This window comes from Canis lupus, chromosome 1 (genome assembly GCF_048164855.1).
Source record: "Canis lupus baileyi chromosome 1, mCanLup2.hap1, whole genome shotgun sequence".
Lineage (NCBI taxonomy): Eukaryota > Metazoa > Chordata > Mammalia > Carnivora > Canidae > Canis > Canis lupus.
The window spans coordinates 108,549,042-108,573,352 of record NC_132838.1 but is presented as its reverse complement, the minus strand read 5'-3'; the positions used below and the strand labels follow the sequence as shown (position 1 = coordinate 108,573,352).

The 24,311-nt window shown below is 51.7% G+C and overlaps 1 protein-coding gene across 6 annotated transcripts; it reads left to right on the top strand.

Moving 5' to 3' along the window:
- The first annotated feature begins 5 nt into the window (after positions 1-5).
- ZSWIM9 (zinc finger SWIM-type containing 9) lies at positions 6-23,118 on the top strand. Of its 6 annotated transcripts, none has more exons than XM_072773062.1 (4): positions 6-293; positions 1,359-1,631; positions 8,669-8,981; positions 20,168-23,118. In XM_072773062.1, exons 2-4 carry the CDS (start codon positions 1,369-1,371, stop codon positions 22,337-22,339), a joined length of 2,748 nt encoding a protein of 915 aa, XP_072629163.1. In that variant the 5' UTR covers positions 6-293; positions 1,359-1,368; the 3' UTR covers positions 22,340-23,118. The 6 variants fall into 6 exon arrangements, with proteins under 6 accessions (XP_072629163.1, XP_072629168.1, XP_072629186.1 ...); XM_072773067.1 differs by having other exon boundaries at positions 6-297; XM_072773075.1 differs by lacking the exon at positions 6-293 and adding an exon at positions 435-561.
- The last annotated feature ends 1,193 nt before the right edge of the window (positions 23,119-24,311 follow it).

The window sequence follows — 24,311 nt, the reverse complement described above, 5'->3', positions numbered from 1 at the left end:
CGGTGGGAGTTGTAGTCTCCCGGGTGGGAGGCTCCTAGGAAAGGGGTGAAGCAGGGTGAGCCCTCCCGCAGAGTACGATGGGAAACGGCCCAAGCCTTCCCTCGCTCCGGGTGGGCGGGTGTAGCTGCGGGTCCGAGAAGTGACTGGCGGGGAAAGAGGGAGCTACGGGAGAAGACGCCGCGCGAGGCACGGCGGGAAGAGAGGCGGGAGACCGCGCGGGGCATCCCGGGAGCAAGGGCCGGGCCTGGCCTCGGCGCGGAGCATTGTGGGAGGTGGACGCCGCGCCGGGGCGGGTAGGTGAGTGGGGAGGGGCGGGAAGGGTGCACATCTGGGGGAGGGGAGAGGCACAGCTGGGTGGGACAGCGGAGATGGGAGGGCCCGCCACAGGAGGGGCTGGGAGGGCTTGGGGAGGCGGGAGCGGGCTGGGAGGGGCTGCACGAAGGCGGGAGGCGCAGCCGGACGTGGGGGAGCATCCGGGGTGATGAAGCCCATCTGAGGACGAGGGCTTCCATGTCTAGGACCAGAACGCACTTCTGGGGAGTAGATAGCTGCAGATGGGAGGTGGGAGCTACTGCTGGACTGGGGGGCGCGTCTGGGCAGGAGGGGGGCACAGACCAAATTTTGGTGACACTTCTGAGAATTGGCCACAAGTGAATGGAGCACACACCTGTGGGCTAAAAGTACATACTGGATGTGGGGAGGACATCTTGGAGGCAGGGGCTGCAGCTGTATGTGACGACTGGTGGGGTCACATCTGGGGCAGTAACAGGTTGTCGGAGACACATGCAGGGAGGAGGGAGGCACAGGTGCGTGAAGAATAAAACTGGGGATGAGAGGTCAGTGCCTGGATGTGGGAGCAGATCCAGAGATGGAACATCTTTAGAAGAGGGCACAGATGGGTGTGGGTTAGAGCCAAGTGTAGACACTTGGGGGGGGTGGGGTCACATGAATGGGAGCAAAAAGAGGTTACAGCCAAGTGTAGAAGATACATCTGGAGGTGGAGAGGAGGTCTTAGCTGGAAGTTGGGAAGAGATTCGAGAGATCCACCATTGAACTTAAGGGTTATATTTTGGGAGAGGAACCCCAACTGTACCGAGGGGCACATCTATAAAGGAGGGGGCCGGAGCTGAAATTAGGGATCAGGATGACAGGCTCCAACTGTCCCAGGAATACTGCAGGCATGGGAGAAAGCCAAAGATGGAATGCAGATTCATATCCACATACTAATGGGGGTGCATCCCGTCCTGGGCCCCGCCTGGAAAGAGGCACCAGCATCAAAGAGGCAGGCGGGTAATGAAAGAAGCGGGATACCCCTGGTGGAGATGGGTCTGATATCTACGTTCCCCTCTTCCACTCAGGCGCCCCAGGATGGAGTCCCCACCCAGCACAGCGGGGCAAGAGGAGCAGGAGCTGCGGGAGCGTGCCTTCTTCTCATGGGCGGAGTTCAGCCGCTTCTTCGATGCGTGGTGCCAGCAGAGGCTGGCGCTCTTCTTCGTCAAGAGCTCCATGCACCTGGCGCGCTGCCGCTGGGCCAGCGCGCCCCCACTCTACACGCTCATCGACGTGCTCAAGTACAGCTACGTGCGGCTCGTGTGCAAGGACGTGCGCGCGCCCAGCCGGCCCACCGTGGGGTGCGTGAGCGGTGCCGAGCCCTGCTGGGTCCTGGGGGGAGGGGAAGCGAGGGGGTAGAGAGGCAGAGAGCCCCTGCATCAAGAGACAAGAGAAGGGGAGGGAGAGATGCCCACTAAAACAGCTGAGTACACCTTGCAGGAAGTCCCAGAGAAAGGGGACAGCCAGTGAGCTGGAAGGACATACATAGTAAGTAGCAGGGCAGGCTCCAACAAGACTTTAGTAGGGACTTAACAGAGAGCCAGAGTGAAATGCATACATTGAAGAAAGGCCCCTCCCCTCACCCAAGACAGAAAATTCCAGAAACATGGAGACATGGAGCCAGAGACACCAGCCAGAATCAGAAAAATGGTTGAGAGCCAGGTTTGGGACACATACAAAGAGATGAGAGACAGACTGAGCTGCAGAGAAAGCCACAGGACAGAGAGAGAAAGATCCATCCATTAATTTGGTAAATACAGGGCCAGGTCCTACACGAGGGCTAGAGATAACTTTGCTGGGGAGAAAGGGTGTTGAACAGGATAGACCAATCGCCTGCCCTCCCGGAACTTTCAGACTGGACAGGAAGGCTGACGTTGTATGAACAAGCTCACAAATAAGTTCCCTCCAAGTGGAATGCTACAAGGGGCAATTGAAAAATCCATGAGAGAGCTAGGAGATATAGCCAGCTGGCCAACGATGTTTTAATCGACCCTAGTTTTAAACCAGAGCACTCCCCATAAAATATATGGTCTCCAGCTTTTCTTGAAACACGGGAAGAGGCTGAGCCCACATTCTTGCGTGGCAGACGGCCACTGCAATTAGACCAGGCATTGGCACTCAGGTGTGCCCCAGACCCCACCACTCTCTGTTACCTCACACTTAGTCCTGTCACTTCCCTCAGGCTCTGCCTTCCGGCTGCCTGAGGCCAGCTCCACCACTTCCAGGGTGGGTGTCTTTGGGCCACAGATATCCCATCTCTGAGTCGGGTTTCTCCTCTCTGAAGTGGGGTTATTGCAGAGCTGTTGGAAGGTTACCATGAGCCCAAGGATGGGAAGGAACTCCCCCCCCCCCCCCCCGCCCATTGCCTGGAACATTGGGCAGTTGGGTAAAGAACACATGTTCTAGAAGTCAAGAGCACAGACTTGGGTGCCAGCAGCCTGCCTCCTATGATTAGCCAGTGACACTGAGCAAGTGACATCACCTTTCTGGGTCTCAGTTTCCTGACTTGGGAAAACAGAGGAAGGGATGGTACTGATCCATCTCCTAGGTTTTGTGAGGATTCAATGAGCTGATAACATGCAAGTCACCAGAAGAGCATCCAGCACAGAGTGAGTGAGCACTTTGGAACAGCAATTCTCACCATAATTATTTAAACATTTATTGAGAGATTATTGTTCTTGGTGGTTTACTCACTGCTTACCTAGAAACAGAGACTCAGAGGTCAGGAAGCAGAGCAGCACCAAACACACATCATCACAGAGAAATCTAGAACATTAGAGCTTGTGAGCCACTTAGGCCTAATCTGGAATCTCTTAAAAGAAGCCAATTCAAAGTAACATTGAACACCTACTGTGTGCATGCTCTTTGCTAGGCATTTGGAACCCAGAGCTGGCCTCTGCTCTTGAGCAGCGGAGAACCTAATGGAGGAGAAAAAAAAAAAAAGAAAATTGGAAATAAGGGCTCACAGTTGTGAAGGAGAAGAAGTTAGATGGTGGAAGGGAAGAGGACAAAAGAGAAGTGGTCAGTGCAGCTCCATCTGAGACCTTACAGAGTGCTTCTGGAAGTCTTCCCGGAAAAGGTGACCAGTAAACAGAGACTGGAAGGATTCTCTGTGTTTATACATTTACATATGTATGTATTTGACTTAAACACATGGCACTTACTATGTCCAGGCACTATCTCCAGTGCTCTGCAATTCTCAGAGGGAGCCAGGAGACAGGAGGGGCAGGACTGGAGATTGACAGGCTGGTGCCCTGACTGGGGAGACAGTGGGATAGTGTCTGGATGGGGAGCCCAGGAGTGAGGGTGGTTGGCAAGCTGGTTCAGAGATGATGACTGGGGGGCCCATCATTTCCCAGCCCATCTGTCCCCCCAGCTGTTCAGACAGCACCTCTCCAGGGTCATAACTCAAGGACAGCCCACAGGCCAGGGTCCTAGGGGGCGTCTAGTGTGTGAGAAAAGACTGCAGATGTGGGCAGAATGGTATCAAAGTCTGACTTGCAGGGCTGAGTCCAGGGGCCGGGATTTATCTTGGGGGAGCCCTGGGAGGGCTGAGAGCAGGGGCAGCTCTGGCTGTAGGATGATCCCTCCTGTGGCTGTGTCAGTGACAGACTGGAGGAGACAGGCAGGAGGCCAGCGAGGAGCTGGGGCTGAGGGGCCCCGAGAACACACATCACGGCTTTCTCCCTGGCCACTCTGTCCCCCTATCTCAGACGTTGCCTGGCAACCTCTCCCAAATCGCCTCCCCCCCTCTCCCCCCTCCCCAGCCTTCTGCTCTGTGCCCACCCCCCACAGCCTCTCTCAGCGCTTCCCACTCTAGAATACACACACCAGCCTTTGAAAATACAAAGAGCTTGGGAACCTGAAAGATCAAGAAGAAATGGCACATGGAGTGCAAAACAGCTCAAAGCAGTGGTACTTTTAGAAGAAAAAAAATTGAGGAAAATGGGCTGGTTTTTTTTATCAAGTGCTATCTATGTACCAGCCCCTTGTCTAAAGTACTTTGCATAACATAATCCTCTTCTGTACTCCTCTCAATAAACCTGTGAGGTAGTATTCTCCTTAGCCCCAATTTCCATATGAGAAAACAAGCACAGAGGTTAGAGGAATTTCCCAAGATTGCCCAGCTGCCCAGAGGGGGAAACTAGGATCAGGACCCACACAGTTTGACCACAAAGCCCATACTTTTGTTGCCTCTCTCTTCCCTCTCCTCCCCCTCATCTATATTTCCATCATGGATTATCAGTATGAGAGTTGAATGTGGTCCTAGGTGCCATGCTGTGTCCATCCGCTTTGTTTCAAGCACCTGCTGTGTGCTGGGTGAATGTGTTTTAGATGCCAGGGTTTCAGTGGAAAAGCACCCCATTCAGTGAAGAGCATGCGTTACGGGTGGGCATCACTCAGATCATCACCCCAGTGTGTGGTGAAATCTGCCCAAGCCTGGGGATGGTCAGCGAAGGCTTCCTGGAGGAGCTGGCGCTGGTTCTGAGTTGTGAAGGAGGAATAGGAGCTAACTAGGTGAAAAGAAGGGAGAAGGATGTTTCACGAAGAAAGTAAAAACTAAGTAAAGTTGGTGGCAGTAGGAATGGGGGAAAAGTGGATGGTCTGAGGAGTTCAGAAGGCATGATAGACAAGACTTGGTGCTGGGTGGCTTGATGTAAGGAGCGGAGTGCCTGGGTGCTGGGGGTTCGTATGTGCAGTGGAATGGTCTTTTCTTAGTAAATACTGAGCGCCTCCCAGGGACCAGAGGCTGTTCTCGGTGCTGGGGATGTAGCAGTAAGCAAAACAGACAGTGATCCCTGCCCACGTAGAGTTCACACGTAGAGGTGGGTGGCATTATCCTCCCCAGCTAGCTGTAGAGAAATTGCAAAAATTGTGTGTTGAGGCCACAGTAGACAGTTATATTAGATCCTGGGACCCCAGAGGGGATGTGCAGTTCTCTGGCAAGATGCACCACTTCACGGAGCTGTGACCTCCCCTGAGTGGGGGCTTGTTCTAGGGACTGAACCACTCAGGCCAAAAGAAGCCAGACCAGAGAGTTTCACAAAAGCCTGTGAGTTATCCAGGGGAAATGTGTCAGATAAGAGCCCCGTGAATGGGCCTTTTTGGTAGATCAAAAATGGGTTGCACATCGGGAATGTCTTTTAGTTACCTAACACCACTGTGAGGGCTCCACCTTTGTATTTTATTTATAATGATTTGTATACTTACAATTTTTCTAATTTTATGTTATTTTTGTCGCTTCCAATAAGGCCAAAGGTCTTGAGCTTTTTATGTAGACTTTCAAAATCTGGCAGGCTCCTGGTTTTACTTTACCTCTTTCTGTATGGAGCAGAAAAGGAATGTGTCAGGGAGCTCCTTCTGGTTTAACAAAGGCAGTTCTTAAGTATTTATACTAGAGATTCTTGGGGTGTGTTCTGAAAAGGATCACCCTTCCAGGGGGCCATTTGGAAACAATTTGGGAGCATTTTAAAGGATGCTACTGGCATTTACTGCCTGGGAGTCAGGCTTCTTAACTACTTGCCACGCCCTGGACAGTCTATGTTACAAGGGTTGACAAGCTGTGAGGACCTTGGGTGAAATCCACCCTGCAGCTGTTTTTTGTAAATAAAGTTTTATTGGAACACAGCCAGACCCATGCATTGACATAGGATGTATGGCTGTTTGTACAATATAGCAAGGGTATATTTACTCTGTCTTTTTGCAGAAAAAGTATGCCAATCCCTGCTCTATAAACTTAAACCTCCTACCAAAAATGCCAATATCATCCCTTATGGAGAAACACGGAACCTCCTTTCAGAAGCAGCTGTCAATTTAAGTATTATCATCAGGGAAATACACCCCATTTCCCACCCCCACATTCTCTTTCATTTTTTATGATACTCCTTATAGCTCCCTGAGTGATTTCAGCTAATGGGCCATGCCCTGCTGTTTGAGGGCCATTGTCCTAGACAGGCTCTTGCTCACACACAAACGGATAAGAGAGTTGGCTATCATTGGAGCATTATTTGTAAGAAGGGAGAGCTGGACACACCATGCAGTTGGCAGAGGGGTGCCTGGCTGGCTCAGTCGGTTGAACATGCGACTCTTGATCTTGGGGTGGTGAGTTCGAGCCCCACTTTAGCTATAGAGATAACTTAAAAATAAAATCTTTAAAAAAAATGCAACATACAGTTGGCAGAGTTGGGAGTGGAATAACAGGCAGGAAAAGTACTGAACCAATGTTGAAAAACTAATGAGTGAGAAAGCAAGTTGCAAAAGTATATAGAGAGTGGGGTTAGCTTCCCATTGCTGCCGTAACAAATTATCTCAAACAGGACAGCTTAAAACAATGCAAATGTGTGATCTTGCAGCTCGGAGGGTCACAAGTCCAGCATGGGTCTCCCTGAGCTAAAATCAAGGTGTCTGCAGGGCTGGCTCCTTCTGGAAGCTCTAGGAGAAAATCTGTTTCCCTCCTTCTTCCAGCTTCTAGAGGTACCCAATTCCTCAGCTTGCGGCCTCCCCGCAGCTTGCTGTTCCTCATCCAGCAAAGAAGCATCTCTCTCTCTCTCTCTCTCTCTCTCTCTCTCTCTTGACTTTGACTTGCCTCTCTGGCTGCTTGTTTCTGTCTTCCGCTTATAAGCACCCTTGTGAGTACACTGAGCCTGCCCGGGTAAACCATCATCATCTCCCCATCTCAAGACCCTTAATTTACACACCTGCAAAGTCCCTTTTGCAATGCACAGTAATGTTTGCACAGCTCCAGCAACTAGGATGTGATCAGGCTGTTGGTCTGCCTACCATACACTAGAAAGAAAAGTTTTCCTAAGTAAACTTTTTAAAAGCATAACACACATTTTAAAAAAGCACACGCATCATGTGTATGTAATTCAGTGAATTTCCCCAAAATAAAATGCACATGTAACCAACACCCAGACCAAGGAAATACACGTGCCAGGTACTAAGAAGCACTCCCCGTAGAGTTAACCACCTGAGGGTAACCACGATCCAGTCTTCTGACAGCAGTGGCTACCTTTGCTTCTTATTGAACTTTTGATAAACCTGATACACGGTGATTTATCATCTTTTGTGCTGGGCTTTCACACAGCTGATCTGTGAGATCTGTTGACGATGCTGGGGATAGCAGTGGCTTGTCCATTCTTACTATTGGTTAGGGTTGTGTGTAAGGATATATCACTTACTTTCCTACTCTACCGTTGGATATTGGGCTGTTTCAAATACTTGGCTAATATGAATAGTGCTGCTGGAACATTCTAGTACATTCTTTTGGCGCCCATCTTCAGGCATTTGTCTTTTTTTTTTTTTTTTTTAAATTTTTATTTATTTACTTATGATAGTCACAGAGAGAGAGAGAGAGGCAGAGACACAGGCAGAGGGAGAAGCAGGCTCCATGCATCGGGAGCCTGATATGGGATTCGATCCCGGGTCTCCAGGATCACGCCCTGGGCCAAAGGCAGGCGCCAAACCGCTGCGCCACCCAGGGATCCCGTAGGCATTTGTCTTGAATGGAAATACTGGGTCACGGGGAGGCACATGATCAACGATAGCTGATACTGTCACACAGTTTTCCACAAGTGACTTACATTTAACACTCCCATCGATGAGAAGTTAAGTGTTGCGCTTGCTCTACCTCTTGGTCTGTGCTCCGTGTTTATCGGGTCATTTTGGCGGTGGTAGACGCATTTGCTGGAGGTTTGCATTTGCATTCGGTAGATGACTGAGGAGTTTGAGCACCTTTCCATGTATACAAAGTTTTAAAACCTAGAAATCTACCACCTACTATTGATGGGTATTGAAAATATATGCAGGAATGCAAGATACCCAGTTTGGGAAGTGGCTACTTTGGGGGACCCAGGAGGGAGAGGACTTTGTCGGGACAGGGTTCACAGAGGTGTTCAATTTGCCATTGCTAAATGAGAAGTGGATACAAAAGTCTCTGAAGTATTGTATTTCTTACAGTTCTTTGAGGGAAATAAAATATTCATTCACTTTTGATAGAAATGGGGCAATAGGTGCAGAGGTGTGGTAACACTAGTGCCCGCCACGTTGCAGACAGAAGTTAAGTGTTTCCCATACATCAACTCTTTCAATCCTCACAATAGCCCCATGAGAAAGGCACGATGATGATTATTTCCCTTTCAACATAGGAGGAAACTGAGGCACAGAGACCTGAAGTGACTTGCCCAAGGTCACACCACTGGCAGATTCGGAAGGCCCTCTCTTCTCGATGTTTGCAGCAGTTCTTAATTTTAGAAAACGATAATTAAAAAGGAGAGAGAGAGAAGGAGGACGAGGGCAGAGGGTGATGTGACGGCGGCGGTGGTCATTCCTCCCGCAGGCCCCCCCAGCCCGGCTGCCCGGCCTTCATCATCGTCAAGCTGAGCCCACTGCGGGACCGCCTCGTGGTGACAGAGTGCCAGCTGACCCACTCGCACCCGGCCTGCCCGCTGGAGTTCGCCTACTACTTCCGCCCGGGGCACCTGCTGGCCAACGCCTGCCTGCCCGTGCGCACCACCAACAAGATCTCCAAGCAGTTTGTGGCTCCAGCCGACGTGCACCGCCTACTCTCCTACTGCAAGGGCCGCGACCACGGCGTCCTGGACGCCCTGCACGTGCTCGAGGGGCTCTTCCGCACCGACCCCGAGGCCAAGGTGGGGTCTTGGGAGAGGCAGGCAGGGGTGGGGGAGAGCCACACTCCAGCCTCGCGGGTCATTCATTCATTCATTCATTCATCACCCCCCATCCATTCACTCCTTCCATCCATTCCCCCGTGCGGTCATTTGGTCATTCACTAAGTGCTCGTAGCAGCTTTGGGAAGGCAGCAGCCTGCCAGACACACGTGCTCCCTGCCCTCAGGAACCAGAAGAGGTTTCTGCCCCGACCAGGGATTCTGCACCTGGAGGGTCCAGTAGCCCCTGGCCACACTTGGCTATTGAGCATTTGCGATGTGGCCAGTAGGACCGAGGAATGGAATTTTAAATTTTATTTCATTTTAGCTCACTGAAATTTAAGCAGCCACTTCTGGCTGTTGGCTACCTTTGCAGAGGAACCTGCTAGAATTACCTTGTAGTTGTAATGGGAGAAAGCCACAATAGACAGACACACTGTGATACTATGTCAGTAGGGTTGGGGGTAGGAAGAAGAGGCCACAGAAAGTGCCATTGAAAGAAAACCAAACCACACACATAGAAAATGCACAGATGAGAAGAAGTACATGGATGGAGGAACGTTCACAAAATTAAAATAGCCCATCCCCGCCACCCAGATCAAGACTCAGGAGGGAGGGTCGCCTTTGTCACCTAAGGTGATAGAGTGAGGAGTGTCAGGGAGTATAGGGTGCGGATATGGAGAGGGACAGTTAGTTGTAAGGGTGCTGTTGTATTTTGAGTGGTCAAGGAAGACATCTCTAAGAAAATGCTGGTGAAAAAAAAAAAGAAAAAGCTGGTAAAGCAGAGGAGACAGAATGGAGGCAGGGGATCCCCCATCCTTCTTCAGAGGGGCCGGAGTTCCAGGCAGAAGGAGTAGCCAGTGGAAAACTGGAGGCTGGAGCATTTCTGCTATTCCTCCAAGAGGGATCTTTGTGCTGCTTTGATCCAACTTCAGAGCTGGGGTGGGGTGGACAAGAAGGAAAGGAGGGAGGGAAGGAGGAAGGAGGGAAATTAGGTGCCCCCACACACACCAGCTGTGCTTTTCTCTCATGCATGGAAGAGGTCCCAACTCAGGGTAGTGACAGTGTGAACCCACTCTCCAGAATTAGACCCAGAGCACTCCCCCCACCTCCATCTCCTGCTCAGGAATCAGCCGTGACTCAAGCCACCAACCCAAACCCAGTGCTCTATCCACACATAATATCGATGATAATCTCAATTAACATTTATCAAGCACTGACGATGTGCCAAGCACTACCTTGTATGCTTTGCATATTATAATTCCTTTAAATCTCACAAGAGCATGTGGAGGAAGGATTTCACCATTCTACCCACCACCCACCCCCGCAATTTTCTAGACAAGGAAACTGAAGCCTGAAGCACAGAGAGGTCAAGTCATTGGCCCAAGGTCACACAGCTACTTAATGATGGAGCTGGACCTCACACCTACACAGTCTGGATCCAGGGCCATGCTCTTCACTGCTCGCTATTCCCCAGTTTGGAAATGAGGCTTGGGACCCTTCTCATAGTTCTGGCCTCCAGAGGCTTGAGGGTCCCACCCAAAGCAGTTTGTTGCTCTGTACAATGGGGGTACATGCCACTGGTTTTCGCTGAGCTATTATAAACAGCCTTCGCTATCTTTCCTGGAAATATGCATGTAGGGTTACCCCTGTGAGAAGCAGCTCACTGACAAATGAAAACCTTCAATGCCGAGGGGTTGTCCTTTTAACTTCCAGGTTGGAGGCTGCCATAGAATCCAGGCTGGCTCCTGGGTCTGTGTTTTAGTCTACCTTAATACTGTCAAAGGAAATGAGGAAGAAGTTCTGGAACACCAAGAAACAGATCTGTGAAAGGTTTATTCCTTTTCTTTTTTTAACATTTAACTATTGACTTTTTGAATATGTAACACATTCACATCCTTCTAAATTCAAAAGGTACTAGAGTTGGTGGTGAAAAGTTGCCTTGTCACCTCCTGTCCCCCAAGTCCCCCACTCAGAGGCTACCAGAGCAGCAGTTCTTCATACATCTTAGATATCTTTCTATTCTACGGCTCAGGGTGATCCAGGGGACCTTTCTATGATGATAGTAATGATCTGTGTCTGTGCTGTCCAGGACACTAGCCCCTGGGCTCGTGTGCCCATGGAGCACTTTACAATGTGGCTAGTATGATGGAGGAACTGGATTTTTTTATTTAATTTAATTAATTGCCATTTAAACAGCCCTATGTGGGCTAGTGGCTTCCCATTGAACAGCACTGCCCTGTATGTATACAGATAAGTTTGTGTCTTTAATTTTACTTCTACTGGCTCTCTCCCTACCCCCAGCAAAGTAGCATATTAGACATACTTTCTTGCATCTTGCTTTAGATGTTGGGACTGGTCACATGTCAGCTTCTTTCATTCTTCCTCTGAGGCTGGTCAAATCCCCCTGAGAAAAGCCTGTAACGTCTTGCCTGGCAGGGGTAAAGGCCAGGCTGCCAGCTTCCGGGAACCACATGGGGGAAGAGGGTTGAGGAGCTAGCTTCGGGGCAGCAGGATGCACAGACACCCAGTCCCTCATCAGCTGTACCCATGGTCCCCGAGGCCGGTGGCCCTTGCCGTTCTAGGCTTTTCACAGAATAAACCTCCAGCCACCAAGGAGTGAGAGGAAACTTGACTTGGGGAGGTCTGCTTGCTTCTTAGACAACAATCAACTTGTCTAATTTAACCTCCTCCTGCCACCTAGCACTCTGCCAATTCCTTTTGAAGATGCTACTGTTGGTCCTCGGCATTTTGCAGTTGTTGGCGCAGGAATCTTGGGGCTTAGGGTTTGGCTTTGTTTTGCCGGAGATGGGGAGTGTCTTGTCCATCTGCTTGCTGGCTTCCCAAGTTTGGTTCCTGTTGTCTCCTTTTCTATTGCTTCTGTCTTTAAAAAAGAAATCCTTTTCTATGAAGTTCAGGGAAGATAAAGTTAGAAGACTATGATCAACCTGTCACCTTTACATGGCAATTTTGCGTCGCTCTTTTCAATTATGAGATATAGTGAATGAGTTCTGTATTATTTATTAATCTGCTAAGATAATAATTCTTTGGTTCCAAGACCAGGCTAAGCAACAATCAGATTATTATGCTCTCTGCTTCCCAGCAGTCTCCTGTAGAAGGGATGACTTTGTTTCTGATTTTGTTTTGGGTTTTTTTGGTTGTGGTTGTGGTTGTGGTTTTGGATTTGGTTTTGTTCCTGTTTTGGAGGGGTTGCTTTAAAAAGCCAAATGCCTAGGTCCCCCTGAGTGGAGATGGCCTACTTGGTCTTGGGAGAGGGTCCCATAAGAGCTAGTGTACCCAAAAGCCACTGCCACAGTTTGTGGGCAAGACTGAGTAGCCACTTCAACCAGGGAGATGTTAAGACCTTTTATAATCTGCCCTGAGGCAGCAATGTTGGACTGAGGTAGGGTAATCAGCAAGCCAACTGGCTTTCTGGGCAGAGATGGACCTTGCACAGAAATGTTGTAACTCCTGTCTTAAGTACACTTTGCCTTCTGAGAAAGGGCAATGTTGATCCACATCCATAAAAGTGTGCCACTTTTAGGAATACTAAAAGGTAAACTGATATAGTCACTGTGGAGGACAATTGAGCAAGATCCATGAAAATGACCACTTTGGCCCCTCTCCCATTGCCAGGAATCTGTTGTGCAGACATAGTTATACAGGTGAAGAATGACTTACAAGGTTAATCATTGTGGTTTATGGAAGCAAGAGATTAGATGCAACCAAAACCCCACCAGTAGGGTAATGGTTCCAGAATCCTGGGACATCTATCCCTGGAATACCCCAAAACTTTTAGACAAGAATGCTAACAACTCTGGCAACTGATCTGAACAGATCTCTGGGGCACATTTTTAGGTTAACAATGGCAACCACCAAAAGCAAGGAGCAAAACAGTGCGTAACATGCTGTTTTGTGTATAAAAGGAAGAAAATGAGACCATCTAGGTGGGCTTGCTTGCTTGTGTTCACATAAAGAAACTCTAGAAAGTACCGAGGAGGTGGATGGGCATAGGAGTAGCAAATGGGACTGGGTGGTTGAAAGACGATAGGAAGAAGACCGTGGCTGTATGGCTTCTATGATTAGACTTTCAGACCCTACGGAGTTTTGCACAAACAGATCATTTTATTTTACTTATTATTTTTTTAAGAGACAGAGAAAGTGTGAGCAGGGGGAAGGGCAGAGAGAGAGGGAGAGAATCTCAAGCAGCCTCCATGCTCAGTGCGGAGCCCCATGTGGGCTCCATCTCACAATCCGGAGATCATGATCTGAGCTGAAATCAAGAGCTGGAGGTTCAACCAACTGAGCCACCCAGGCGCCTCTCAAATAGTTCATTTTATTGTATTTATTTATTTATTTTAAAGTTTTTATTTATTTATTCATGAGAGACACAGAGAGAAACGCAGAGACATAGGCAGAGGGAGAAGCAGGCTCCCTCCTGGAAGCCTGATGTGGGACTCGATCCCAGGACTCCAGGATCACAGCCCTAGCCAAGGGCAGACGCTTAACCACTGAGCCATCCAGGTGCCCGTCAAATAGTTCATTTTAAAAGAGGAGGTGAAAAATAGAGAATAGTCCCAATGCACTATGCTCCCCTGTTTCTCTCTAGAAAAGAACAATTAGGGGGTGAACAATAGAGAATCTTTTTTTTTTTAATAAATTTTTATTTATTTATGATAGTCACAGAGAGAGAGAGAGAGGCAGAGACACAGGCAGAGGGAGAAGCAGGCTCCATGCACCGGGAGCCCGACGTGGGATTCGATCCTGGGTCTTCAGGATCGCGCCCTGGGCCAAAGGCAGGCGCCAAACCGCTGCGCCACCTAGGGATCCCAACAATAGAGAATCTTAAGACTGTGTCAGTCAGGAGGGCCCGGGATTCGCTGTCCCAGTGACCAGCCCTCAAACCTCAGTGGCACCAAAGTTTATTTTCTGCTCACTCTGCATGCCCGCCACGGGTTGTTGGGAGACATGCTCCTCATCAGAATCCTCCCAACATGGTTAGTGTATCTGTCAGGAAGGACCGTTGGGGCTTCCGCACCCAGGTGACACACCATGGCAGGTCACTTCCACTTCTATTTTGTTAGTCAAAGCAAGTACATGACCCTGCCCAACTGCAAAGCAATGGACGGGTGGACTCCTGCCAAGGGCTCGAGACAGGAGAGCCACGATTAATCGGCATATGGTCAAGGGCAACCAGAGAGGACGGATAGAGGGCTGTCCCACCCACGGTCCCCCAGAGCCAGTCTGAATCTGGGCTCATGTTTCCCTGATCCGTAGTTCCTTGCCCCCCACCCACTTGTCTTAACCCCTCTTTCTTCATGGCTCCCCAGGGGAATATCCTCTGTGCCCTACAGCTTTTGTACCTTGGAGCAGCTATTTTCTGGGTGCTATAGTAACAACTAGAAACTGATTTTATTTGTTTTGTTAGGTGCTAAAAGCTTTAGATACATTCTGGCTGGGCATGCAACAAAGTTACTTCCTTCTGCAAGCCTTAGTTTGTTCATCTGTAGAATGGGGATAAGAAGAGGTACTACCTCATAGGATTGTCAGGTTTGTTGTATGAGGATTAAGTCTGTGTGTGTGTGTGTGTGTGTGTGTGTGTGTGTGTGTGTGTGTAAAATATAGTTAAGTAGGAAGCCCTGTATGTTTAGCTACTATTCTTATTCCCTCAAGTTCTTTTTCCAGACAGTCTGGACGATAGTCCTTTTCTGATCATGTGAAAACAAGATTGTGCTCACACGTAGGAGGAGGTGTGGATGAAAAGTATTTAGCGGTGCTGTTTCTGATATTCACATTTGTGGAATCCACTCTGTGGCTGATGCATCCCAGTGCCCCCGATCTATGTGTCTGAGGTAATACCTACCCTCACGTGAGCCCTCATAGCTGCCTACCACATGCCCTTAGAATCAGGCCTGTGGGATCACTCTCATGAAGGCCAAGAGGGTATAGTGGTCAGGAGTGCGGACTCTAGGCTCAAGTGGCCTTGGGTTCAAATTCCAGCTCTGTTGCTTACTACCTGTGGGACCCTGGGTAAGTGACAGAACCCATCTGTGCCTCAGTTTTGCCATCTGAGAAATGGGAATAGTCATAAGAGTCCCTCTTTGCAGGATTGTTGTGGGAATTGAAAGAGTTAATGGCCTTGGCAAGGAAAAACCACTTCCTGTTAGGTCTGTGTTCTCCTGAGCTCTCCATGTGCCTGGAATCATCACGTGTACATTTATTCATCTTGGGTTTGCAGGCTGCTTCTTCCTACTCTAAGAAGCCCTTTGGGCCACCCTCAATTCCTGAACCGGCACTTGGCACACACAGCAGGCTTGTTCGGTAAATATTTGGTAGAAAAGTTCATTCATTTACGTATCCCCCACTTTCAGCAAATGCCACCCCTCGGCGTCACCTACATATCTCCCTCTGCTCCTTGCTTTCCCCCCCAACCATTCTGAGTAATCGAGGCTCTGATCCCACCCCACTATCTGTTAGCTCCACGGCTTTGGCCAACTCACTCACTCACTCACTTTGGCTTTGGTGTAGCTGGGGCCCCTCGGACTGTCCTCAGTTTCAGGGCTCACAGAACTCAGCAAAGCTGTTATACCCTCAGCTGTGGCTTATTACAGCAGCAGGACAGAATAAAATCAGCAAAGGGAAGAGGCGTATGGGGTGGAGTCCAAAAGAGACCAGGCTCTAGCTTCCAGCTATCCTCCGAGTGGAGTTGTGCAGACACAGTTTAAGTTCTGCCAGCAACGATGTGTTAACAGGCACAGAGTCTTGCCAACCAAGCAAGCTCATCTGAGCCTTGGTGTGCAGCAATTTCACTGGGGTTTGGTCACATGGACACGTCTGACTGCCTGAGTGGCTGACCTAAGTCTCCAGCCCCTCTGGAGGTCAAGCTGATACTGTGTGACCCCCACCATAGATCACCTTGTTAGCATAGACTGTCTCGAGTGGCCCAAGGCCCCCAGACACTCTTATCAAGCAGGACATTCCTATGTCCCAGCATCTGGGCAAGAGCCAGAACTTCCTTTGGAATATGCAGTTTGGACCCCCAGGTGGGTGGAATTCATTCTTCTCTACACACCTGGAATATCTTTAGTTTAAGGAAAATGATGGTGCCCTCTCGGCAATGGCTGTCACTCACTTGGAGGGCCTCACCCCAACCTTAGCCCCCTTAGCATGCCCTCCACACTCAGGTAATGATAATAACGGCTGACAATAAATCCTGACCTCGTACCACTCTGAGGGCTTTGTGCGAGTCAGCCCATTTAATCCTCATAGTGATTTTGTAAGGTCAGGGAGATGGTGAACTCCACCTTTGCAGATGTGAAAGGCTGATGCACAGAGAAGTTCAGACACTTTCCCAATGCACACAACCAGTGTGTAAACTCACACAGCTGGTAAGAGGAAGCACCTGGATTTGAATCCCACAGTCTGTGCAGGAAAAGCTTCCATAGCCTCTTTAGAAAGAAAACCTGAGGGATCCCTGAGTGGCGCAGTGGTTTGGCGCCTGCCTTTGGCCCAGGGCACGATCCTGGAGACCCGGGATCGAATCCCACGTTGGGCTCCTGGTACACGGAGCCTGCTTCTCCCTCTCCCTCTGCCTGTGTCTCTGCCTCTCTCTCTGTGTGACTGTCATAAATAAATAAAAAATTTACAAAAAAAAAAAAAGAAAGAAAACCTGGGATCAGAAATCAAAAATCCCTTGAAGAATGGAAGCCAGCTTCTAACTCATCAAGTGCTTGCTTGCCTTCTCTGGAAAAATCTCAAGGCAAATACATTTTGCTGTATTTTCTTTTCTTACTCCTGACTCCCCAGAAGAAACAGACATGATCTCAAGACTATAGGAACATGTCACTCCTTTTTAACAACTGTTATGACAACTTTTACCTTTGCACTAATTTCTACACTCACGTTGACAGACCCTTCTGTGATGGTGCAAATGTCCTGTATCTGCAGCATTCAGGAGAGCAACCACTAGCCTAGGACTCATGGGACCGATGAACCGAATTTTTATAGGTTGTCAAGTATTAATTTAAATGTAAATAGCTACATGTGGCTAAGGCTATGGGCTTAGAGCCCTTCTGGATTGAAACATTTGCAGAGATAAATCAATCATAAAGTAATTATAAATGTACAAATTCATGATGGTTGAAAAAAATCGTAGTGGGGTAATAACTAATCCAGCAGAAAGTTTTCCAGGCTTTTTCATAAAATTTGGTGAATTCTAATACTAGTTAAGATGCTGAATATAGGATTTCTGGGTTGGGAAAGCAATCTCCTTGTTCTTTATGGACTCTACTAGACCTCTTTTTTTTTTTTTTTTATGATAGGCACACAGTGAGAGAGAGAGAGAGGCAGAGACACAGGCAGAGGGAGAAGCAGGCTCTGTGCACCGGGAGCCCGACGTGGAATTCGATCCCGGGTCTCCAGGATCGCGCCCTGGGCCAAAGGCAGGCGCTAAACCGCTGCGCCACCCAGGGATCCCCCCCCCCTTCTTTTTAATCAGAGTTTTTTCTTTCTCCTTGAAAGCTGAGAATGACGCAGTGCTTTTTTTTTATTTTTTAAAGATTTATTTATTCATTTTATAGAGAAAGAGTGCTCGAAACAGCTCAAGTGAGGGAAGGGGCAAAGGGAGAGAGAGAAAATCTCCAGCAAACTCCCTAAGTGGAGAGACCCATACGGGACTTGATCTCATGACCCTGAGATCATGAGCTGAGCCAAAATCAAGAGTCGGACGGTTAACTGACTGAGCCACCCAGGTGCCCTGATGCAGTGTTTTTTAACCATCTGATAGGAGGAGGTTGGACAATAGCAGTGCAGTTTGTGGTGAGATCCGTGCTTTCTTGATTCAGATCCTGGTTCTGCAGCTGTGGGTCAGCACTGACAGGGACCAGCAGAAGGAGTCCGATTACTGCCTGCCTGCCCCATTCAGTGGCTTTTTAAAAAGGTTTTATTTATTTATTCATGAAAGACACACAGAGAGAGGCAGAAACATAGGCAGAGGGAGAAGCAGGCTCCCCATGGGGAGCCCAGTGCGGGACTTGATCCCCACCCCGTCACGACCTGACCCAAAGGCAGACGCTCAACCACTGAGCCACCCAGGCATCCCATTCAGTGGCTTTCGTGCATGATGATGCCAGAGTGGCTGAGGCCAAGGAGAAAGAGAGGGACAGATGAGGTCCAAGGACCTGATCACCCAGCCCACAGCATGGTGTGAACTCTGGGTGGTACTTGAAGTGGGATGTGAAGTCCCGGGAAAGGAAAGGTTTTCGAGCAGGGGAGGGAGTGAGCTGATCAGAAGTTTTAAAAATGAAACAGAGATGGGGCTGGTTGGGGGGGCAGTGAGAATCAAATGCGGCTTTGGGCTGCCAATCTCCAGGGACACTGGAGATGTCCAATGGGCCATGTTCCTGCAGAGGCAGTTAATAGATGGACCTAGAGCCTGGAGATACAGAACTAGGAGTTATCAGCTGAGAGATGAGGAAGGCCATGTGACCAGATGAGATCACCTTGGCAGAGTCTAGAGACAGGAAGGAGGAGAAGAGGAGCCAGGGGGTGCTCTGCAGCTCAGCAACATTTAGAAGTGGAGCAGGGGTGGAGGAAGGCTGAGACAAGCAAAGGAGACCACACAGGAGATGCCTGCGAGGAAGGAGGACAGCCAGGAGTTTTGAGGATGATAGGAGCCAAGAGTGATCTGTGTTCCAGAAAAGGGTCAGGGTCCCAGTCCTCAGTGCTGCTGAAAGACAAGTCAGACAGAAATAATAGTGGGATTAGATACTGCCTCAAGCTTTGGACACAACTGATCTCATTTTAGCCTCTCCATGACCTTATTCAATAGACACTACCTCAATTTTGCAGCCAAGCAAAGTGAGACTCAGCGCAGGGTCCCACAGCTAGTAAGAGACAAAGCGAGGATTTAAAACCAGACTCTTCCCTGAACTCTAGAGACGTGGCCAGAGGATATTGCTGCACACTTACGCATGCCTTCATTCGGAATGTATCGAGCTGTTGCTGTGGGCGCCATTCAAAACATTAGGAAAGCAAAACACAACATCCCTAACCTTGTGACGCTTCCCTGCTAGGACAGGCAGTAAGCAAACCAGCAAGTAAAGATGTGACATGCTTCGGGGTGGTTGAATGCTATGGCCAATCACGGCTAGAGGGAGCTGGGGTTATTTGCTTGGAAGGGATGGTCAGAGCAGACCTTTATGAGGACATGATCTCTGAGCAGGGGTGATAATTGCTGTAATTATGAACACTTTGAGAGCACTTACTTTTGGTTGAACGAATATTGTAGAATATTAATGTATTTTTGTGCCAGAGCAGTATTCAACAATGCTTTAATTCATTTCATCCTCACAGAGATACTCTCTTCATTTTGCAAATGAGATGGAGGTCAGGGAAGTCTTGGGAAGCCACACCGCCAGGAAGCAGGGGTGGGGGTGGGGGCTCCAGGGTCTCAGCCCAGGCAGTCTGGCTCGAGGCCCTAATGTGGACCTGACCCTCCAAGCAGGAAGGAACAAATTTCCAGTTCCCAGAAGGAGAAGTTAGGGGAACAAGGAGAGTAAGGACGAAACTGAGGCTCAGGTTAAGTCACCAGGTTCGGAAGTCGTGGGGCCGGGACTCAAACCTAGACGACCGGGTTTCTAAGTCTATGGATTTAGTGCTAGACGGGGCTCTCAAACTGAGCATGCGTGGGAATCCCCTGGAGGGCTTGTCAAAGCGCCCACTGTGGGGCCCTCAGAGCTTCGGACTTGGCAGGGGGGCCTAAGAATATGCATTTCTGTCAAGATCCCAGCAGGTGACGCTGCTGCTCCAAGGCCTACACTTCTAAGACTGGCTGTAGACTGCCTCTGGGCGCAGGAGGAACCTAACCTAACCCAGGTCCCGGCAGGTACCCTGAGGCTCAGAGAGGCTGTCTCGGGTGCAGAAACCGCACAGCTACTAGGCGGCGGTGCAGGCTCTCAGACCCCGGCGGTCGGCCTCCAGAGGTCGCGTCTTTAACCATTTCACACACACCCCCTCGGCACTGCCTCCTGCCGGTCGGAAGAATAAATGGCCGCACGCAGGAATGAATGGATTCCCATCGCCCCCGGTGGGGGGTGCGGGGGACCCGAGATCCCGGAGCCGCCGGCGTCCCCCGACCTGTTTCCCTGCCTCCCCCTCCCCCGCCCGCAGGTGAAGCTGGTGTTCGTGGAGGACCAGGCGGTGGTGGAGACGGTGTTCTTCCTGACGTCGCGCACGCGGGCGCTGCTGCGGCGCTTCCCGCGCATGCTCCTGGTGGACCGGCTGCCCGGGCTGCAGGGCGCGCTGGACCTGCTGGCGGTGCTGTGCGTGGACGGAGCGGGCCGCGCGCGCCAGGCCGCCTGCTGCGTGGCGCGCCCGGGCACGCCGAGCCTGCTGCGCTTCGCCCTGGCCTCGCTGCTGCAGAGTGCGCCCGACGTCAAGGGCCGCGTGCGCTGCCTGACCGCCGGGCCCGAGGTGGCGGCGCAGCTGCCAGCCGTGCGCCAGCTGCTGCCGGGCGCGCGCGTGCAGATCTGCCGAGCGCAGGGCCTCGAGACGCTCTTCAGCAAAGCGCAGGAGCTGGGCGGCGCCGGCCGCGAGGACCCGGGCCTGTGGCCGCGCCTGTGCCGCCTCGCAGGCGCGTCGTCGCCCGCCGCCTACTCCGATGCGCTGGCCGAGCTGCGCGCGCACGGCCCGGCCGCCTTCGTCGACTACTTTGAGCGCAACTGGGCCCCGCGCCGCGACATGTGGGTGCGCTTCCGAGCCTTCGAGGCGGCCCGGGACCTGGACGCGTGCGCCCTGGTGCGCGGCCACCGCCGGCGCCTGCTGCGCCGCCTGAGCCCCTCGCGCAGCGTGGCGCAGTGCCTCCGCGATCTGGTGGCCATGCAGTGGGCCGATGCGGCAGGGGAGGCGGCGCCCGAGGGCGCGGACAGTGGGGGGCCGTGGTCGGAGGGCGAGCCGGGGAGGGGAGCCCACGTGGAGAAGGAGAGGGGGAGGGGCCTGCAGAGCGGGGACTGGGGAGGAGCCCCCAAAGAAGGAAGTATATGGAGAGGCGCCCAGTTGGAGAAGGAGTGGCCCCGAGGTTTGGAGGCCAGAGACCGGGGAGGGGCGCAGTTAGAGAGTGAGATGGGGAGAGGGTTGCAGATCCAAGATTGGAGAGAGGTCCAGGTGGAGAACCAGAAAGTGAGAGGGCTAGAAGGGAGTGTCTGGAGAGAGTCCCCGTTGGAGAACGAGCAGTGGAGAGGGCCAGAGATCAGAGATTGGAGGGGCGCCCCGCTGGAGGATGAGAAGGATTGGGGACCCGAAGGCTATGTGCGGAGAGGCGCCCGGTTGGAGGACTACGGGCTGAGAGGATTGGAAGGGTATGCCTGGAGGACCGCCCAGCTAGAAGAGCAAAGGATCAGGGTGCTGGAGACCACGGACTGGAGGGGGACCCAGCTTGACTCCGAGAGGGCCCGGAGTCTTGAGGGGAGCACCTGGAAGGGGGCCCAGCTGCATGATGAGAAGGCGCGTGGACTGAAAGCCAGAGAGTGGAACGGGCCCCAGTTGGAAGCCGAGAAGGGAAGGGGGCTGGAGGTCAGGAACTGGAGGGGGCGCCATTTGGAGCTGGTCCCTGAGAATGGAGACCAAAGGGAGCCCCAGTGGGGAGATGAGAGGCAGAGAGGGCCAGAGATGGGAGAAGAGAGAGGAGTGCGGTTGGGGGTCAAAAGAAGACGGGACCTGGAGGATGTAGTGCTGGTCCAGCTGGGGGACACAAGGATGGCAGGCCTGGAGAATGGAGAGGGAGCCCCACCTGCAGGCCCCAAGAGCCAAGGAGGACAGGGGGTGGAGTGTGGGGGCACCGGAGGGAGGTGTCTCGGGCTGGGGAATGGGGTCACGTGCAGCAGCCCCGTGGGGACAGCACTTGAGGGGGACCCAGAATGGGCAGGGACAAGGAGAGCATACCTGGCCCCTGGGGAGGGCCCGCAGGAGGGAGGTGAGGAAGATGGCCCGAGGGAACCGAAGAGGCCTTGCTGCCCCTCGGCAGAGGAGGAGGTGGACTGGGAGCCCCTGGCCAAGTTCCGGGCGGCCTGCGGGCCAGAGCTAGCAGAACTGGTGGCCGAGGAGCTGGCCTTTGCCAGGCGGCACGGTACCCGGGGTTTCCACTGGACTGGGGCTGGGTTTGCCCTTAAGGATGGCACCTCGGACTTCTTCCTGGACAGGGCTCTGACACGCTGCAGCTGCTCCATCCACGCCGCCCGACGTCTGCCCTGCCGCCACCTCTTCGCAGCGCGCCTCCTCACCGGGGCAGCCTTGTTCCACATGGACCTGCTCAGGGACTGCTGGGGGAGAGCCCCAGAGCCCTGACCCTTCAGGCCCCTGCCTGCCACCCTCCGCTGCGAGGGCAGGAGGGCGTTCTTCGATCCCAAAGATAATAGGGCTGAGGCCAAGGAGGCCACCCCAGTCCCTCTGGCCACCTCCTGTGTCATCCAGAGACCTCACCTTGGCCGTTTGCCTCTCTGGGTCCGCGGGGAGGCTGACAGTGGTCTCCGAGGTCCTGGAGCCACAGTGTGGAAGATGGTGGTGGCCAGGATGGCTTCTGAGGGCTTCCCTCAGGAGAGGAAATGTGTGATGAGACGGAGGTAGACAGGGTCAGACCGGGGCAGAAGGAAGGATGGGACAAGGCTGAGGGAGGGGGAGACACCAGGCTATGGGGAGAGCCCAGGCAGGAGCAGATGGTCAGTCCAGAGAGTACAGGGGCAAAGGAGAAAAGCAAAGGGGAATGTAGGAGGACAAATGAGGGTGGGGGTGGGGTGGAGAGAAACTGACAGGGGGACAAGCGGAGAAGAGAGGATAAGAGGAGAGGCAGAAATAGGGGGAAAGCAGAGGGAGGCAGGGGAGAAGGAGGCCAGGGGTAGAGGACAGAGAAAAAAAAAACAACACACGGAAAGGAAAGGTATGGGAGAGGGGGAGAGAAGGAACAACGGAGTGATTTGAGAGTCTCCAAAGCCTGGAGATTTGGATCCCCTTGGCCTTCTGGTTGGTCATTTCCAGAAGAGACTAAATGAGAAAAGGGGTTTCGGGGGATGGGTCAGAGGCTCTGGACTATTGTACTTCAAGATTGGAATAAAACAGTATTATTTTGGTTTCTGCACTGAGTTCCTGGCTTCTGGGGTGGGGGGAGGGTGGAAGGGGAGAGGTCCCGGCCAGGAGAGAAATTGAGTGGTCCGACATTCCTTCTTCCATTCTATCAACAAGACCTCCTGGGGCCAGATGGAATGGAGGGGCCAAAAATAAATCCACCCTCCCACCCCCTGCCACTGCTTCAGCTCAGCAGTCCTCCTCCCTTGTGTCCACATCCACCAGTATGCTAGGGTGGCAACTTGCCAACATCCGTGGATTTTGGCAAATCAGTCCAGTCAGTCCAGTCTCAGCCACTGTGGCCATGAATGGTTTAAGAATGGCTGTGTGACCCAATCCAGGCCAATGGGTCTGCTCAGGGTGGGAGACTTCTAAACCTTCTCTCAATCCCAAGAAGCCCCGGAATGAAAATGGTCAGGCTTAGACCTGATTGGGAGCATCTTGGTGGAGCGTGAGAATGCAGCCAGTGCTGGCAGTGACAGAGCCAAGAGATGCCCTCTGGGATCACCCCCAACACCCCAGGAGGTGGGCATGGTGCCCATTTTCCTGCTGTGGAAATTAAGTTGGAGAGATTCAGTGACTTGCCAAAGGACACGGAACAATCCTCCCCAACCCAAACATTCACCCCTGCACGACCATCCGTCCCTTGAGAGAGCATGGCAGAGGGAGACGGAGAGAGAGAATCTTAAGCAGCCCTACACGGGACTTGATCTCACGACTCTGACATCATAACCTGAGCTGAAATCAAGAGTTGGGCGCTTAACGAACTGAGCCACACAGGCGCCCCATTATATGTCCCTAAACTTCCAATCGCAGCGAGTATGGATGGTGTCATACACGACTGGCGTCCGTCCCGCGCTGTCCTAGCACTTGCTGAGGCTCCCCATCTCTGAACCTTAGTGTCTTCGCGTGGAAAATGGGGATAATACCAACTCCCCAAGGCCGGCTGCAGAATTGAAAATAATGTGCTTATACTGTCTAGTGCACGCGAAGCGCATCAATAATTGGTTATTATATAACTGTTTTCTTTTTGAAAGACTGAAGATGTAGGTTGACGTTTGGCGTTGCTGCAGGGGGAGGGTCTCCCAGTATTTGTCAGCCCGGATCCACATCAGGATAAAGAAAAGCCGGGCCCCCGGAAATGTGCGGCGCATGCGCATTGGGGTGGTAGGAAGCGCCGCTGCCGTGAGATCCCCGG

What these genes read in the sequence shown, in the direction of transcription:
- ZSWIM9 (XM_072773061.1), top strand. Translation starts at nt 784, where the DNA reads ATGCAGGGAGGAGGGAGGCACAG. An exon ending in CAGGGAGGAGGGAGGCACAG is followed by an intron (nt 807 to 1,358) that starts GTGCGTGAAGAA and finishes TCTTCCACTCAG; the next exon opens with GCGCCCCAGGATGGAGTCCC. An exon ending in CCCAGCCGGCCCACCGTGGG is followed by an intron (nt 1,632 to 8,668) that starts GTGCGTGAGCGG and finishes TTCCTCCCGCAG; the next exon opens with GCCCCCCCAGCCCGGCTGCC.